Raw genomic sequence first — 18,869 nt, 5'->3', positions numbered from 1 at the left:
TATTTCTGTCTCAATTCCTGATAACAAGGACATATCAATGTAAAATGAATTTCATTTTCTATCCCAACGTTACATAAAGGACAATATCGACATTCTTTCTGGACAGAGGTATTTCTACCCTCATTTATCATTAAAGATAACAAACCTAAACGATACTTTACGAACATTGTTCTTAATCTATATGTTGTAATTATTGATAAGTATTTTTCTGGCTGGAGTAACGTTTTAAAGATCCTGTAATATTCATATCGTGAGCTTGAATCTAAGGTGGATTTCCATTCTTGATTGAACATATCTATTGATCTAACACGAAATTCTTTAATAAACCAGTTCACATCCCCAATTGTCTGGCACAACCATATGAAACCGAAAACATGAGAAAATAGTAAAATTCTGTTATCAGTTACCCAAGTGTGTTTTCCCAAATTATCCAGATTTAAAAGCATATTGTAAGCTAATTTTGGCAGACGTTGTTCGTGCATATTTAGAACTTAAACCAATATTTTAAACATCTTATTTGAGAATTGATATACAAAGGAAATCTGCCACATTCACCATATACCATGCAGTTAGGTGTCTTTGAGCCTACGTTGAGGTACTTTTTACAGGCTAAAAGATGTACTCTCTCAATACAGTCGAAGCGCTGAATTCCCCATATTTCAGATCCATATAATAAAATGGGTTGAATCTGAATATTAAATATCTTAAACACAGTGGGTGACATAGTTCCAACTTTGTATAAAACCGATAAAACTTGTATTAAAGCCTTTTTTCCACGTAAAGCTAAGTTCTGTGAACATTTATTCGAATTCATTCTGTTTGAAAACAAAAACCCTAAGTACGAATACTGATCGGATACATTAATCAACTGACCATCATAAAATCAGCGTTCGTTTGTGGCCACAGGACCGCCCCTCCTAAATATCACAATGTCTGCTTTGCTTAAATTAACCGCTAGCTTCCATTCTTTAGTATAGCTTTCTAAGATATTTAATTGATTTTGTAAACCGACCACAGTATCCGAAACTAAAATAACGTCGTCAGCTAAAAGGAGCATTAGGACTTCTACAAGTTCTGGGTACATTAGGATTCCATGTTTTCCACCTGAGTTGATATCGTGATATAATTCACTAATGAAGAAGGAAAATAAGAGTGGACTTAAGCAGCAACCTTGTCTTAAACCAAGTGGGCAATCGAAAAGATCTGTAACCCCGTCTTTGCAACGCACACACGATCGAACGTTAGAATACATTGATTTCAGAATGCTAACCATCTTCCCTTGTAAACCTGCCGGGTTGTAGTCAAAAGGGCCGAAGGACAAAAGGTCCGAAAAAAAGTCAAAAGGGCCGAGGCTAAAAGTCAAATGGGCCGAAATGAAAAGTCAAAAAGGACGAAACAAGGGCCGAAAAATAAAAATGTAATAAATTACATAGTAAAATAGTGTTTAGTTGTTGTTATTGTTATTTTAAATGGAATTTGAACATAAGACTCAAATGTTTTTGTTGTTGTAAGTTTTTAATCCAAATCTAATTAAAACATGGGAGTCTTAAAGGTCACGTGCAACGTAAAACACAACTTTGCAGATTCTGATACCTTTCGGTATGGACTTACCGAAACAAATCGTCAAAAATGCAAATTCAACTTATAAAGTTGAAAAATAACGCGATGAAAAAAACCGCGCGAAATCGGAGTTCAAACAATTCACTAATTTTCCGGGGCGGTGGGGTAGCCCGGTGGTTAAAGCGTTCGCTCGCCACGCCGAAGACCCGGGTTCGATTCCCCACATGGGCACAATGTGTGGAGCCCATTTCTGTGTGTCCCCCGCCGTGATATTGCTGGAATATTGCTAAAAGCGGCGTAAAACTAAACACACTCACTCACTCACTCACTCACTAATTTTCCCCCCGACTTTTCGGGAGAAAACTGGTTTCAACAGCTGGGCTGCGCTCATAGCACGTGCGCAGTGAAATAGGTTCGAGCAGCTTGGTAGCGGGTTTTCCAGTGAATACTCGGTGAATGCTTTGGTGTGAGCTATTTTTCTAATGTTTTGTTGATATCTCACAGGCGCGAGCTTTTTATATGTTATGACAGTAAATTAACTGTTTATATAATTGCATTTGTCTATTTCACCACACGTTCTTCTTACCGAGTCACTTTCTCAGTTCGATACTTAAAAGCAATGTCATTATTTAGCGTTGACAGAATTTCTAACTGTGATATAGATATGTCGTTGTCACAGACAATGCTCAATGTCTTGTTTTATTGACACCTGTGTGTCTGCCTGCCTGTCTGCTAATGACAATATTCAATACACAGCTGCTATCACTGACCACATGCAATTTGAACTTAACACCAATCAGGCTATACACCATAAACAAAATGCATTGTACCCAAGTACACAATATTGCACTTTTGATTTGCGATTGTACGCATATGTTTTTTCATAACCAGCAATGTATATTATATGTCATGAATAAGTGATAATTGTGTTTTAATTATGTTTGATTTTTTGGTTGCATGTGACCTTTAACGTTTTTATTGTAAAGTATCTCGACTCAGTGTCTAAACTAATGAACTCAGTTCAATTGACATGGACATCTCATCCAGTTCACACAAAAAGCTTATGAACCAAACTACAAAGCAATAAACAAAATCAATATTCCAGTTAAAGTTGTAACACCTAACTGGACTCAACAAATAAAAGGGGTTATACAACTAGACCATACAATAACACAACAACAACTTGATTCCCTCGTCCAAACAGCTAATAACAACAAAACACAAACTAAAATTATTTCTGCCAACAAATATACCATTTGCGAAGTGTCTCCAATATGACCATACTCAAAAAAACTTGTACAGAAAAGCAACATTGCACTAAATGCGGCAGAAATAAACATACATTTGATAAATGTAAAGCTCGTCTTTACTGCATCCATTGCCGGATATCAGGCCAAAGAATGAACTTGTGTAAATTATGAACGAATGAACTTGTGTACATTACCATTATATAATTTTTGTTAATTATGTGAAGTTGTGTTAATTCAGTAAATTATGAACTATATGTATTGCCATTACATGAAAACTTGGCTACATACTTGGCTATTATCATGCCATTACCATTTTATTAATGTTATGATGATATTATGTTTCAATGCTATATGTGTCAATAAATAATGTTAGACCTTTCTAATCTTTTTTTCTGTTCGGCCCATATGACTAGGAATAAGGCCCTTTCGACTTATTGTCACGGCCCATTTGACTTTCACCTCGGCCCTTTTGACTTTTTCCATCGGCCCTTTTGTACTTCGGCCCATTTGACTAGTTCCCAACCTGCCTTGCGTAAACACTGCCATAATTTAAAACGACGGACCGAATCGAATGTTTTTTTAAAATCTACAAATGCTATGTACAACTTATGTTTTCTTTTTGATAGTGATTTTTGGACTAGTGCATACAGAGTAAATATATGATCCGTGGTAGAATATCCCTTCTAAATCCTGCCTGGGATTCAGGAATCTTATCACGCATATCTGCCCAGTTTGATAGTCTATTGTAAGTAAATACTTTGCCCAAGATACTCATTAATGGGGGTGTTCTCCTTTTGCCTGCACGTATTGTTTAGGGATTAAAATTACTGGACCGTACTAATCCTTGCAACAATGGGGATTCAAGCTATAGTCTATAGTAGAAATGTAAGTATGCCAGCACTTGCTGGTAAACAGTAAAGTTTATCACATTTTGTTAATTGCATATAGCACCCGCAAATATACGAATATGAGTCATTTGAAAATATGGTGACAGTTTTAATTTTACTAATATTGGATGTAACATAATATGCATGCACAATATTGCATATATACAAATATACGAAAATGAATTATCTGACAAATATGATGAAATTTTAAATCAGCAAATACACAAAATAAGCGTTAAATGTCACACCAGGAAAAAAGTATTTATGTGCACTGTGCATATATATACTATTCACACTTTGCTGAGGATCAATTCATGGATCAACAGAAAACTATGATGTGGGATCAAATTTGGTTTAAATATCTAAGCTTATTGTAAGCATGGATCCTAGGTTTCAGTTTGTCATTTCGTTTTGTGTTGTGTACTTGTCAATGACTCCTTCAATGATTTGCAAAATGGTTGATTGGTGCCATGAAAACAATTTCTATGGTTACTCATTTTCTTCTGGTGAGGTAGGGGCTCATCAATTTTGTACATATACAAAATCATTGACCCCCCTCTCCCCATAATGTTTAATATGACAAGCAGGGTGTGTGTGTGTGTCTCACTAACTTTATACATTATTTTTTTATTTTTTTTGTTTGGGGGCGGGGGGTGGGGTTGTTTTTTCCCCATTCACATTGTACATGCTTCTCTATAAAAATCATCACGGTCCCTTACTGCGGTACTGCTCCCGGTTAACGCTTACACTCAAGCGATCGATGTGCGAAATATGATTTAGTTCGTGTTTTCGTAATTATTTGTGTAGTGGTCAATTATTTACTTGTTTATATCGTGCGGCAATTCCCAGTCAAGCAAACATTTTATGGTGTACGATGTGTTGTTTTCATTAACTGTGTTATTCTTAAATGCAAACATTATGTAATCCAATGCTTTTTGAAACGGACAATCTAAAATGAAATCTGTTTCTACATCACTTAATAATATCATAGAATCTTTCACATTAATGTAAAAGTTAAAACACTCAGCTTTTGTGTTTCTCAAATAATTCTGATTCTTGGCGTTGTAATTAGCTTTGTAACTGTAAACAATTTTCCGTATTAAGATGTTTGTGACCCAATTTGCTGCATTAATACATGTTTTTTTACTGTAAATTAGTTGTATCGTTCAGCTGTCGATTAAACACATAGTTCAAAGCAACACGTATAATTATCCATGGTAGTTATCCGAGTCCTAGTCGTGTCCCAGTTTTGGTCGCTACACACGCCCTTATATACCCCACACCACATCATCACCTGTACATAGGCGCGTCAGGCGAACGTTCGGCCGAGCATTATGGATGAGCTCACAGTCCAAAGGTTGAACACAAAAGCACTTCAGCTGTCTGGAGATATTGTATGCAATCAAGCATGGAAAAGGTTGTTACACCCAAGATGGTATTGATCACAGATATTGATACACGTACATCCCAATTATCAATTATCAGACATAGGTGTTCTGAGTATACAGGAGTTATTGCCGTCACACAGTTGTCCGAAGATCTTTCTCGGAATGCTATCAATTTTGACGCCCCTACAGCTATCGCACTTCCGTCACTCTCCCTCGGTATGAACCCATGACGAGAGCATGTTGAATTCTGTAAATACCGTTGACCAAGAAGACCAAGACACATTTTTTAAATTTGAATTTTTGTAACAAACCACCATTACGTAAAACAAATAATTCACGTTAATAAAACGTCACCAGTAACATATGACACTGAACCAAATTAGATGATACAACATTCTGCCTGACGCTCCATTTTCAACCTCTGGGATGCTTTAAACATGTCCGGTTTAAAACAAGACATAAAAACTACTTGGATAAAAAAATTGGTTTATTCAGATTACAGTATATACAGAAACCAGATAGGTTGTAATAAGTATAGCACTTCCTCACTGGCCAGCTCCTGGAACACGCGAGTCATCATAGCTGAAAGAGGAAAGAGTAACCATCAGTGTCTCTGTCATTTCAGTCAGTGTTATGAATTAACGAAGTTGATGTGCGCTCTGTTACAATCTCCTCTACTTACAGTAATATCATGACTGGCCACATCGTCATCAGGGAGGTCTACCTGGACGAAGTCGCCCTCTGCTAGCATGTAGTCACTGCCGTAGCTACCCAGGGTCTGAAACATACACACACGGCGTCACTTAAATTGGCGTGCGTGTGTTTTCCAATCGCAGCGACGTCCTCCAGTAAACTGTATATGTCATGCACTGACCGGAAGGGTCAGTTGGAGAGTATACTCACATCCACTGAAACTGATTTTGACTTCTGGGCACACATGACGGCGTGATGTATTGTTGCACAAACATGGCGGCGGTGGATGTTCGTGTAGAAACCGGACATCTCCAACATCGACCGAACAGTATCTGGATTTAGAAACATTGTACATGTTATTAGCCATAATGTTTGTCAATATTGTACTTCCTAACTTCTAAAATGCCACTCAAAGAAGTGAACATTCATGTTAGCATATTCGTATCATTGATAAAACTACAGTATTTGCAAACAATAAATGGCAAGTCTCTCTGTTGTTCAGGTATCATGTTTTCAGGGACGTACCTTTACATTCTCCGAGATAGATGTCTATGTCTACGTCTTTGTAGGACTGGACAATCTGAAATCAGTCATTATAAACTGGTATATATGATGATGATGGCATGTCATCACAACCGAATGTGTTGATTTTTCGTCTTCAAAGGGTCATATTGTGAGCACTTATAGGCCGATGCATGGTGAATGCGTATCGATAACGGATAGCCAATGAAAACATCTAATTTTACTACATATGTTTACATGCATACTGTTCGGAGCAGGTGTCACAGAAGAAATACGACTCAATACTATCAATGAAAATATTCAACTTCGAAAATATTTCAGATATTTTGATTATCATCAACACTTTGCCGATGGACTGTTTCAAAACACTGTACATTATCTCTTAATTGAAAATGAAATATTATATCAAGTGTTTCGAAATTATGGAATGTATGTATAGATATGTATTGGACATGGTTTCACGGATTACCTCAAACAAAACCTTCACAGTGACGGAGTCGATGTACTGTATGGTGGAGCCGTCAATGATGATGGCGTGAATCTCCTCTTTCAGTTCTTCTTTGGCCATGTAAGATGTAGTCTGCTCGTGACCCAACCCTGTACATGGTACATCCGGCCAACTCTTTTGAGCGTCCAAACATACCTGTAATATAATGAATTGGAGGTCTTTAAGATTATTACGGCGAAGATATCGGAAATTATTCGAAAATCAAGTAATCTCAGATATGGAGTGAAAAATGCATGTGTAACATGACAACTGATGTCATGACAAAACTTTTCATAGTCCATTGACCTGACAGCAAGGTGTATAGTGTGTACCCGATGGTGTCACTTGTAGTGTATAGTGTGTACCTGATGGTGTCACTTGTAGAGTATAGTGTGTACCTGATGGTGTCACTTGTAGTGTACAGTGTGTACCTGATGCTGTCACTTGTAGTGTACAGTGTGTACCTGATGGTGTCACTTGTAGTGTATAGTGTGTACCTGATGGTGTCACTTGTAGTGTACAGTGTGTACCTGATGGTGTCACTTGTAGTGTACAGTGTGTACCTGATGGTGTCACTTGTAGTGTATAGTGTGTACCCGACGTTGTAACTTGTAGTGTACAGTGTGTACCTGATGGTGTAACTTGTAGTGTACAGTGTATACCTGATGGTGTCACTTGTAGTGTAGTGTGTACCTGATGGTGTCACTTGTAGTGTACAGTGTGTACCTGATGGTGTCACTTGTAGTGTATAGTGTGTACCTGATGGTGTAACTTGTAGTGTACAGTGTGTACCTGATGGTGTCACTTGTAGTGTACAGTGTATACCTGATGCTGTCACTTGTAGTGTAGTGTGTACCTGATGGTGTCACTTGTAGTGTACAGTGTGTACCTGATGGTGTCACTTGTAGTGTAGTGTGTACCTGATGGTGTCACTTGTAGTGTACAGTGTGTACCTGATGGTGTCACTTGTAGTGTACAGTGTGTACCTGATGGTGTCACTTGTAGTGTAGTGTGTACCTGATGGTGTCACTTGTAGTGTACAGTGTGTACCTGATGGTGTCACTTGTAGTGTATAGTGTGTACCTGATGGTGTAACTTGTAGTGTACAGTGTGTACCTGATGCTGTCACTTGTAGTGTACAGTGTATACCTGATGCTGTCACTTGTAGTGTAGTGTGTACCTGATGGTGTCACTTGTAGTGTACAGTGTGTACCTGATGCTGTCACTTGTAGTGTATACCGTGTACCTGATGCTGTCACTTGTAGTGTATACCGTGTACCTGATGCTGTCACTTGTAGTGTACAGTGTGTACCTGATGCTGTAACGTGTAGTGTATAGTGTGTACCCGATGTTGTAACTTGTAGTGTACAGTGTGTACCTGATGGTGTAACTTGTTGTGTACCTGATGATTTCACTGTTAATGTAAAGAGTGTAGCGTGTGGTTTCAGTGGTACAGAGACGTGAGTGTACCTGGTGGTGTCGGAGAATGACATCGGCCTCTTTCAACCTGTCCTTCTTCCTCTTCAACTCTTGAGGGTCCAGACCGGTTTCCTTGATCAGTTGGCGGCGGAAGTGTTCCATGTTGGCGAAATACAGTGGTGCTTCGAATCGGAAGATCTTTATACCTGGTATTTCTTTAGCCTGATAATAGATTCATCATTTATCCCTAATCTGTATCATGTTTTTACATGTTGCACCTAGTCATATAATACGTATATCTAAATGAATTGCACCATAGATACATCCATTGCACTTTACTTGTGTATCCATTAGAGCACACGGTCGAGTTATTTGATCGCGGAGCGCCGAGAACTCGAACTACTGTAAAAGATAAGACGCATACGCCCCGGGTGCTCTAACCTGTTGAAACCATCGCCAACATTGAAAGATCCTTAGCACCTAAAATGTTTGAACAACATTGTATTTAAGAAGATTGCCTGAAATCAGTGCTGAACTGTGAGACCACTGTGTCAGTCGCCAGTGTTATTTATGCACGTGAAATATACTACCCAAAACTAGAAACGCAAAACGGATAAAAACGTATACTAAAATAGAATTCTACATGATATTCGATATTTTTGTTTAGTTTTTGGAGACGTGGTGTTACAGGTATAAAATGCCATTTCCGATGAGAAGGAAATTTCCTTCAGAATTGTTCAGAGACAAGAACATGCAAAATCACCCAAACACATCCATGAACTGCACGTGAAACATCATTGCATTAGCAATAAAAGCGCGAGGTTATCAACTGACTGGCAACTGTTGCTGAAGCAAACCACAACAGAGAGGAACAACGCTATCGGTAGATTGGAAGCTGGTGAATCACGTTCTGCAGTAGTCAGAGTGTTGAATGTGTCGCCCAGCACCATAACGAGACCGTGGAACCCGTATCAAAATCAAGGACCAACACGTGACCTTCCCAGATCAGGGAGACCACGAGTGACCAGGGGGCTGGACCCGAACATCAGGTTACGTCACCTACGAACCACAACTGCATCCTCTACGGCATCCATCGATCTTGACCACTGTATGATCCTTCTTGTAAAATTTGTTCCTTGTCGCATTTTTCTTTTTCAAAATAAATGTCTCTAAATACTGCAACCAACATCTTGATTTGCGTTTCTTTTTGTCTGGAGTATATGTTTGTCATCGGTGCGGGCTTCGCAGGGTTCGAATCCCGCTGTCGACACATGGTTTTATAAAATTGTTCTATTGACAAGGAAAATTATGAGTTCCGTCACTGTTAAGTACTGTTAAAATAATTAATTCATTCATTTGGTAATGCAAGGTCAAAGACTTTACACCTAAAACAACCAGCAGCAGTTGTCAAGATCATCACGTTTATTGTACATATACTTACACCTGGGTAGACCTTCTTGTCCATGTAGGCCTCGGTTCCAGCCAGGTTTCCCAGGAGACAGGAATAGGCCCTGCAGCACCAGAATCAGATTCATGCTCAACTAACCCTGTACATTGTACACAACTAATTTCGGAAGAAATTTCACATGATTTTTTCACATCAGTTTTCAATATTTATTATTTTTCATTCACGTTATGTTTCGTAGGAAATTGTGCACTTACCTTTGTGTTCTAAGCAGCACAGGGACGAGGTTGTAAACTAGCCCAACAAGCAGTCCAAGGTCAACGTCCAACAACACCGTGGCGACAAACACAACTAGCCACACCGTCTACAATCACCAAACAAAGAAATGTTTGTCGGATGTCTTTCATGTTAATGTGTCACTGCAGCACGGTAAAGTCTACAATGTTTTCCACTCGCAAATCTGACTTTGTCAAAATATAATACCGACAAAAATATAAGGGACAGACAAAATGACGGGCATAGTGACAAACATTTATGTAAAATTAATTTCGGGTGTGCAAAACAATAACTGGTTTGTCTCCCATATTGGGCGATGTATTCACGAAACCTTGATACTGGTGAGTAACGTGTGTATTGCCCCTGATATTGCCCCTGATATTGCCCGCTTCCCTTAGCCGCGTCATGTGGCCGATTGTTGCCTCTGTGGTGAACACATCCGAGAACATCCATCAGATGACCTATTGTGAAGATGCTCAGGGACTGAGTGTGTCCGGTTGGAAATCGACATTTCGTGGCTAGTCAATGTTCATTCACAATAACTACAAAAGTTACTCTGTCATGCGTGATTCCGACCTATACCACGACATTACCGCCCACATACAGACCATAGTCTAAACTTAGGGCCTTGGCATACCGCTCCTTAAGTCAGATCACACCGTTTTGTGGCATTGATTGAAACCTTGATTCAACTGTAGCGCCATTGCCCTTAACGTGCCGTGCGTTCAGGCGGTCGCATAGTCGCTTTTTAACAGTAGACGTTTGAAAATCGCCTTTCTATATTGATGAAAGGAGCAGTTTCGAATTTTTGCAAAGTGCAATTAATGTAATGACAGAATATGGTATAAGTGTCGTTTTCAATTCTCACACGCCCAGGTGCCATTGGAAACCCACCTGTTTGACAGTACATGTCCGATATTAAGAAAATGACACTTTTTGACTTTGCAAAACATTCCGATACCTTTGGCTATCGACGTCGCCCTTTCTATACTTGGTGCATTTTAAATGAGTGCTCAGCTCAGGTGCTTTAGTATGTGTCATATCCCCTGAAGACGGAAGCTGATGTGATGTTTCATAATGATTAGATGTTGTGTTCTGGTGCAATGCCACTGCATTTTACATGTACACCTCAAAGATAATTACAATCTAATTTAGATCCCTTATTGTTTTCGGAGGCATATGTTCTGTACGTACGAAATCTATTTTGGACACTTTCCAAAGTCTTCTGGCCTCAATGATCTGTGTGAACAATCCTTTCAGGGACACCAGAATTATGGCTGCCAAAATACACTGAAATGAGAAAATATGGGGGTAGGTGAAGCAGATTATTCTGAAGACCTTGCGCGTAATCAACTCGACAATACATGCAAGAACAGTCTACTTACGTTAGGCAATGCCTTAAAGAGAGGCCCCATAGAAAGAAGAACTATGATGACGAGGCCGCCGGATATTAAGCTTGAAATCTGAAAACAGAGACCAAAGATCGAAATGACAGCAAAAACAAACATGAGACAAATATCAAAATGACAGCATAAACGTGAGACAAATATCCAGTTCATGAGTAATGTCATGTTAAGTATATGTTAAATTCTCCAGTGGCTACACAATGTTGCAAATTGAAAGATATATTGAAGGATGGAATGAACGTACATGTATTCTAGCAATCCGAAAGACATAGCATTGACCATCAAGTAACAAAATGAGAGAGAGAAGTAGATAAGAAGCAGTGGCAATCAATATTTAAACTTGTTCATGACGGCGGCCAACAAGCATGTCACGTGAGACAACGTAGCTTTCGTAATCCGTCCTTTTTGTGATGGACAAGTGTTTTGTTCTACCTGTGTCTTCCCACCCACGTTCTCCTGCACCATACTCCGGGACAATGAAGCAGAGCTGCAGAATGCGGAGCAGATAGGCCCAAGTATGTTACACATTCCATGTGCCACCAGTTCCTGAAACAGGTAGAAACAGTTAGTAAGAATATATCAAGCCAACCAGTCACGGTATATTAGTTTGGGTCAGATGCATATGTCGTCAAGCATATTTGTAACCAACTGGGTATGGTGCATGTGTCGTCAAGAATTTTGTAACCAACTGAGTATGGTGCATGTGTCGTCAAGAATATCTGTAACCAACTGGGTATGGTGCATATGTCGTCAAGAATATTTGTAACCAACTGAGTATAGTGCAAGTGTCGTCAAGAATATTTGTAACCAACTGAGTATGGTGCACGTGTCGTCAAGAATATTTGTAACCAACTGGGTATGGTGTATGTGTCGTCACGAATTTTTGTAATCAACTGAGTATGGTGCATGTGTCGTCAAAAATATTTGTAACCAACTGGGTATGGTCGTCAGGAATATAATTTTCGGTACACAATGTTGTGAAGAAGATATTCTGTCGGGGAGTTGACCTGGGAATTACTGCCGAAACGGAAAAGGACTTTCCTACAACACATGCATAATGACTGAAGAAACATTGCACAAGGGTTCATATTTGCAATTACAAACCTGGTTTGGGTTTATTTCGTAGAAATGTTTATCAGCCAATATTTTAGCCATTGAAAAAGAAATTGCAAAAGCTGTGAAACAGATTGCAAAAGCCTCGCCGATTAGCTCCGGGAAAAACCTCAGTTTGGTTACGTCTGGTTTGGGCAACCTGGGATGAGAAAATAACAACCGTCAGATAGGAATCCAAGTGTTACATATACAAGGACAAAGTAACCAAGGTGATATTAACACAAGGAGGATGCATGACGAGATACAAGCACGATATATGACGGGTAACCAAGAGTTAATAGCATCTGAACGGTGTACTTTAGGAAGCCAAGTGGCACTAACACCAGGGCGATGCATGATTGGGTGCCAAGTGGAACTGACAAAAGTGGAATGTTTTATAAGGAACCAAGTGGTAGACAAAAGGGCAATGTTTGATAGGACGCCAAATGGTACTGACAAATGGGCAACGTTTGATAGGACACCCAATGGTACTGACAAATGGGCAATGTTTGATAGGACGCCAAATGGTACTGACAAATGGGCAAAGTTTGATAGAAAGCCAAGTGGCATTGACAAATGGGCAACATTTGATAGGACACCCAATGGTACTGACAAATGGGCAATAATTGATAAGACGCCAAATGGTACTGACAAATGGGCAAAGTTTGATAGAAAGTCAAGTGGCATTGACAAATGGGCAACGTTTGATAGGACACCAAATGGTACCAAAAAGGACACTGTTTGATAGAAGGCCAAATGGTACTGAAAAAAGGGCAATGTTTGATAGGAAGTCAAGTGGCACTGACACATGTTCAATGTTTGATAGGAAGCCAAGTGGCACTGACAAAGGACCATTCGAGTGAAGTGTCACGGTTGGCTAAGCGTTTACACATTCCTTGCAGAATTGCACATTAAAATGGATGTTATAGTGTTTTAAAAACATTGTACAGATAAATGCAGCCTACCCTCGTGGAAGTTCGCCGACCACCTCCACGTTAAACTCCGAATTGAGATTGAGATAGTAGGATAATAGCGTACCGCCTATGATCTGCAAAGATAAACGAACACATTAAATACATTATATTGCTAACATATCTTTCAGTTCAATAACAGCTCAAATGAAAAAGAGGATAGTGGGTATGCTCTTTGCGGTCTAGATCTAGTTTAATGTAGTTCTATCCGGGGATGTTGGTTACAAAAGGGGAGATGCGTAAAAATATTCGTGGTACTGGTTGTATTACGACATTCATTTACGCTGGTTACAAACGGATAGATGGCAAAACTATGGATTGTAAGTTTGTCAAACAACATACATTGATGTAGGTCAGTAAAGGAGTAGAAAAACGTGGAGATTTTGTTTTACGACAATCGAACTGCTCGTTCAGAAAGTGACCAGTGTCACTGTCTAAATCGGTCATAAGGCTGTCTTATACCTTAACGGGACGCTGGTTTTAAATAGGCGTAAAAGAGAGTTAAAACAATCCGTGATTTATGCCATTTTACGACATTCGAAACGCTGGTTTCAGAGTGGAAGAGTTGAAACGTATTCAGATGCCGTCTCACGACATTCACGGACTCAAATTTCGGAAAGCCTGCTCACCACCAATAACTCGATGGGTATTGGAACCTTCATCCTCGGCCGACATGACTTGTTGTTATTGATGCCCTCCTTGATGAAGATAATAGCTAAGACAGCTACGATAGTAGCTGTCATCGTCTCAAAGTTAATTTGATCGATGTTGGCAAAGAAATCGCGGTATGCCTGGTGACAAAGAAAACAACATTTAATGAGTAAGGTGAATGATACAGAGTTGGTTGGTCCACAAATAACCTTTTTTTAGACTCACAGCCCTGATTTTTTTCCCAAAGAGTGAGGGAATAGTTTTGCATCTCTGTGAGCAATATGTCAGCAATATCCCGCCCTATCACAGAAATGACCTTCTCACAGAAACGAACGTTTTGACAACTAGATCAGGGTATCAATTAATATAACAAACACATATCTGAGAACATATCATATGTGTTGCTTAAAGTAATAATACTAACTAACTCGGTGGAAGGGTGACAAATGGATTCGTGGTAGCAGTTAAATTACGTCTTGTGTTATAAGTGGTTCACTAACGTAAATGAGCTTAAATGGTCCGTTGTATCGGCCAATGGTGACGCCGAATGCAGACTGAATCTGGCTGGAGAACACGTGGATGGCAGTGCCTGTGGTGAAGCCGCTGATGAGGGGGTCAGACAAAAACGTCGTTAAGAAGCCAAGCCGGAGCACGCCGAGAAGGACCTGGGAAGGAGAATTACGTATCAACAAGAGGATAATGGTATTTGAATTAATGATTGATAACCTGGCTCAAAACCGATCCAGTACCGGCCTGCTCCCAACCCGCCTAATGCCGTGCAGTGATTACAGTAGCCTGTGATAGTGATGTTGGTTAGGTGTCACGTGGACTTCTGTTCCCTAGCAACATTCAATGTCAGACAGAAACACAATCGTTAACTGTCACTCATATACAGATCAAATATGACAGTGTACCTGCATTATTCCCACAGCAAATGTGACGGACATGGCGTACGCCACTTTGATCTCCTCCAGGTCCTCCATGTGCTTTTGGTATACCGGTGACGTCACATTGGCTTCCATGAGGATGAGCGACATGTTGTTGTTGGGATGCAGCAGTTCATCTCGACGAAACCTGACGTAACCCCGGTCCACCACGGCTCCAACCATCAGACTGACCACGGCAAATGTCCCTGTTGGAAGTAGTTAGTTGTTGTTGAAACATAAGTGGAAAAAGATTTCTACTACTTTCCTTATTTCCATATTTATTTTTTTGTATTTCTAATATCGACCCCTTTAAGAAGACAATAAGTCAGCTTGATAAGTAGAGTAGGTGTCAGTGCTGTTGTAAACGCATTAATGACAAAGCCATCACAACAAATCAATAACAACCAGACAATAGCACGGTTAATCCCTCATACACGATCACCTGGCACTTTGTTCATCTTTCTAATGAGATTTTTGTAAAGGGTAAATAAACATCAAAGGAGTGCTCTGGAGAAGAGATGATTAAACTTCGGCAATGCTTTAGGATTAGCTATAAACCGTGTGGATAATGTTGATCCTCAATCAATCGGGAAACGTGACTGAGCAATCCAGAGATGGGTCCAAGTGTTTTAGGCCACAGAATGTCGCGCATAAACAGAAAATATAGGCATGTCCTCAGTAGAACAAGTAATTTCAGGCATGAGATAAAGCCCAGTGACTAGTATTTTACTAGTTCCTTTGTCTCGTATAAATGCACATTTGTGAAACAACAGAGAACTTTGAAATACACAATGCCACACACAGAACTTGAGGTAGATGAGTAGGTTTGACGTTCGAGTCAATTATGAATCATCTGGAAAGCCATTGATGTAGTGATGTTTTTCAAGTCCCCACATGATTTACTTATCGTGCTTTCACTGTATATCTTAACATCAAAATACATGGAGCATCAATCTTTCTAAAACAAATTGATATGGTTGACCTGTAATCACTTATCAATAGAATTATTATGAGGTATTAATTGCATGGCAATGCAATTCAACTGCATTACTTGGGGGTCGGCCATCAGGTGTTTCGATCTTGTTATACCCACCTCCTTATGTTAGCGAACACCAAATCATTCAGGGTACATTTTAGAGGCAAAATAACTTGTATTAGTGGGTAGCTATTGAAGCTACATTTAACATTTGGAAAAGCTGGAATATGAACAGCTCCAGTCTTGTTTTGCCACCAGGATTCCTGAATTATTTATAAACCCCCATCACATAGACATATCAGTTAACACAGAAGACTCTGTAAGAAATAGGTCTGATATATTTTCGACATTGTCTGGTATCCAGTGAGTGAATTATTGATAACCTTTGATACGATTTGAGAATCTCTCACTCGATACCCTCCCCTCCCCGTCCCAAACCATGTGGCCATATTGGCCTCCTGTACCTTCCCGACCGTGGCTGTCGTTGAGTGCAGGGTATTTGGTTTACTCACCAACAGATATGTGTTTGGAAGAACCAAACAAGAAGTAGATGATGACCGGGTAGAAGGAGGTGTAGAGACCGTACACCGGGGGTAGCTGCGTCAGCAGGGCATACGCCATACCTGGTTGGAGATATAACAGACACGTCATAGGGCACATTGGAACACACACGTTATGAGGTGCAAGGCAGGTCAACTGAGACGATTACAAACCTCCCAAAACAATATTTGAGAACCAAAATATCTTCGCGTAAAGCATCTTTGGTCCTTACTACATCAAAACAGTATTATGAAATGGCGAAGCTTAAACATGTATACAAGCATATATTTAAAATATCAAATTACGTTCAGAGCTGAAACGATGATGAAAAGAACTATGCTTTAATGTTTCGACGTGGAATGGTATAACTTATTTAACGTATGCATACTTCTGAGCATGGCCCACTTCGGTTCGTTATTAACAGCTCTTTCTTTTAACCGATTTGTCAACGTGTTTTAACCTCACTCCCATAAGAAGGTGAAACACCCTCGAGGCATGTTTTCCGAGTGCGCTAGCCATAGTACTAATACATCATTTTGACACTTGAAATTGTTTGTTGCACGATACATCGTCGCTCGTCATCAGGATTGTTCGTGATTGTGGCTATGCGTCATTTGTTGAAGGATTATCAGACATCTTGCCGGCTGGAATATTCCTTTGTGAGTAGTATGACATTCTCCCAAAAATATTACGACAGAGCAGAAAAGAAAGTGACTTAACACACAGTGAGAAAAACGGATCAGTTTAAGTAAATAAAATAAATGCTTCTTTTTCAACACGATTTCGAAATGCGATCACCTCTGTTCATCTTGTCTAATTATAAAACGTCCAGGCTAGAAAGTAGCTAAAACATATTCAATTGTACGTATAACACAGAAGAGCAATTATAAAAAGTCTGAATATCAGTGATGACAAAAGGGAAATGCTGTTCTACCATACCGGTAGCACCCACTACTCAGTCTGTACAAAACTACTAAATGTCTGATACCTGACGCCTCAGTCATGACCAGATGGCTGTGGCACTTGATAGCGTAGTCACTACTTTAGTGGAAAATAACAACAGTAGAGTATTCTTAATTATTATCGCAAATGTTTCTGCTGCTTAAAGAGTCGTTTTAAAATACGCTTGTTTTGTAGCAGTGAAAGGAAGGGGTAGTTTTAATGTTTCTTTGGTGATGTCCTACATAACCCCTATCATGTGGACTAACCGAGCTCGAGATATCAATGAGACACATGAAAGCGTAGAACATACAAATGCACGTACATGAACCTTATTGTTGACAGGACGTACCTTGTGGAATGTGCATTATCCCGACAGTAAGCCCCGCAATGATATCACAGGGAAAGTCGTACAGGCCGCTGTATCCCTTCAGTAGTCGGACGAAGGGGAAGATATAGTGGAGAAAGTTGTAACAGGAGGACTTGGAGCACTTGCAGACGGAACAGGTATCCTTAAGTTTTAAAAAAGAACGTTTCAAGATGCCATTTCTTCTCATAGATCCCACTGACTTCTTTTTCCTGGCCTTTGCTCGCCATTGTGCACCTGGGTTGTCTCTGGCGAGTTCCAAGAGTGACGGGGCCGTTTCATCCCGTGCCCCTCGCCCCTCATCCTCGCCGGTAGGAAGACACGCATATGTGTCATCTGGGGATATTTGATTAAGCGGTTACAGATACTGAACAACGGTAAAATATGGAATTACAACGAAAATGTAAGATCAGTTGTACTTTTCTACCACAGTAAAGAAAAGTAAAGACGTACCTTTTGGCATGCTTGTTATTGGCAGGAAAAACAATAGCGATTAGAACAGAACTGGGGTACTCGAACACAACATCTATCCTTGTCAGGTGGAGAAGGAATTGTGACGACAACAACACCGCCTCGCCTGTTTTGTCCTTATTTGCAGGTTGCTGTCACGTGACTGCGACAGCTGTCAATCACATCTGATGATGTCACAATTAGCACCTGGATTGACAGCCATTTGTCATGGACGTTTAAACTTATCCATCCCACATACGCCATTTTGCCACTTGATTTTGAGTATGATGGTTAGCTAATAATTTATTTGTTTCCCCGACTAACGAGGCTATAATCTATGCACAGAGATGAGTTAATCCTAGATTACAGACTGTCAATCGCTTAGGGAGTGACGCATACAGCTCACTTGATTAGCACTTTAATGTCGGGCAATGAATACATCACGCAGTTAAACTATAGCTTGTCAGAAAACAGGGATTATTCATGTTAGGTCAATAAGTCAATTCAAATCATCATAGCAATTTTATTTCCAAGTTTCAGGTCACAGGCCCATAGAATATACACAATACAAATATACATCAACAGGTTATAACACGTGGAAATTACCTCAGTGATTTTATTTAAAAGAGTGGAAAATATTTGTGTAACAGTGTATTTACATATA

General features: G+C 39.7%; 1 protein-coding gene across 2 annotated transcripts; it reads right to left on the bottom strand.

The window, feature by feature from the left end:
- Positions 1–5,554: 5,554 nt before the first annotated feature.
- On the bottom strand, positions 5,555–18,286 carry LOC124280538 (solute carrier family 26 member 6-like). Of its 2 annotated transcripts, XM_046716486.1 has the most exons (19): positions 18,209–18,286; positions 17,741–18,091; positions 16,422–16,532; positions 14,922–15,139; positions 14,508–14,672; positions 13,986–14,147; positions 13,351–13,433; positions 12,398–12,545; positions 11,726–11,839; positions 11,273–11,350; positions 11,082–11,177; positions 9,869–9,975; positions 9,648–9,717; positions 8,258–8,428; positions 6,770–6,943; positions 6,304–6,358; positions 5,989–6,110; positions 5,768–5,863; positions 5,555–5,667 (listed from the first exon to the last, which is right to left on the bottom strand). In XM_046716486.1, exons 1-19 carry the CDS (start codon positions 18,216–18,218, stop codon positions 5,662–5,664), a joined length of 2,337 nt encoding a protein of 778 aa, XP_046572442.1. In that variant the 5' UTR covers positions 18,219–18,286; the 3' UTR covers positions 5,555–5,661. The 2 variants fall into 2 exon arrangements, with proteins under 2 accessions (XP_046572442.1, XP_046572443.1); XM_046716487.1 differs by lacking the exons at positions 17,741–18,091; positions 18,209–18,286 and adding an exon at positions 16,838–16,853.
- Between the last annotated feature and the right edge of the window lie 583 nt (positions 18,287–18,869).

The sequence above is a fragment of the Haliotis rubra genome, unplaced genomic scaffold, assembly GCF_003918875.1.
Source record: "Haliotis rubra isolate DU_JTF1 unplaced genomic scaffold, ASM391887v1 Scf27, whole genome shotgun sequence".
NCBI classification, from domain to species: domain Eukaryota; kingdom Metazoa; phylum Mollusca; class Gastropoda; order Lepetellida; family Haliotidae; genus Haliotis; species Haliotis rubra.
The sequence above is the reverse complement of the archived record's forward strand: the minus strand, read 5'-3'. Positions and strand labels throughout refer to the sequence as shown.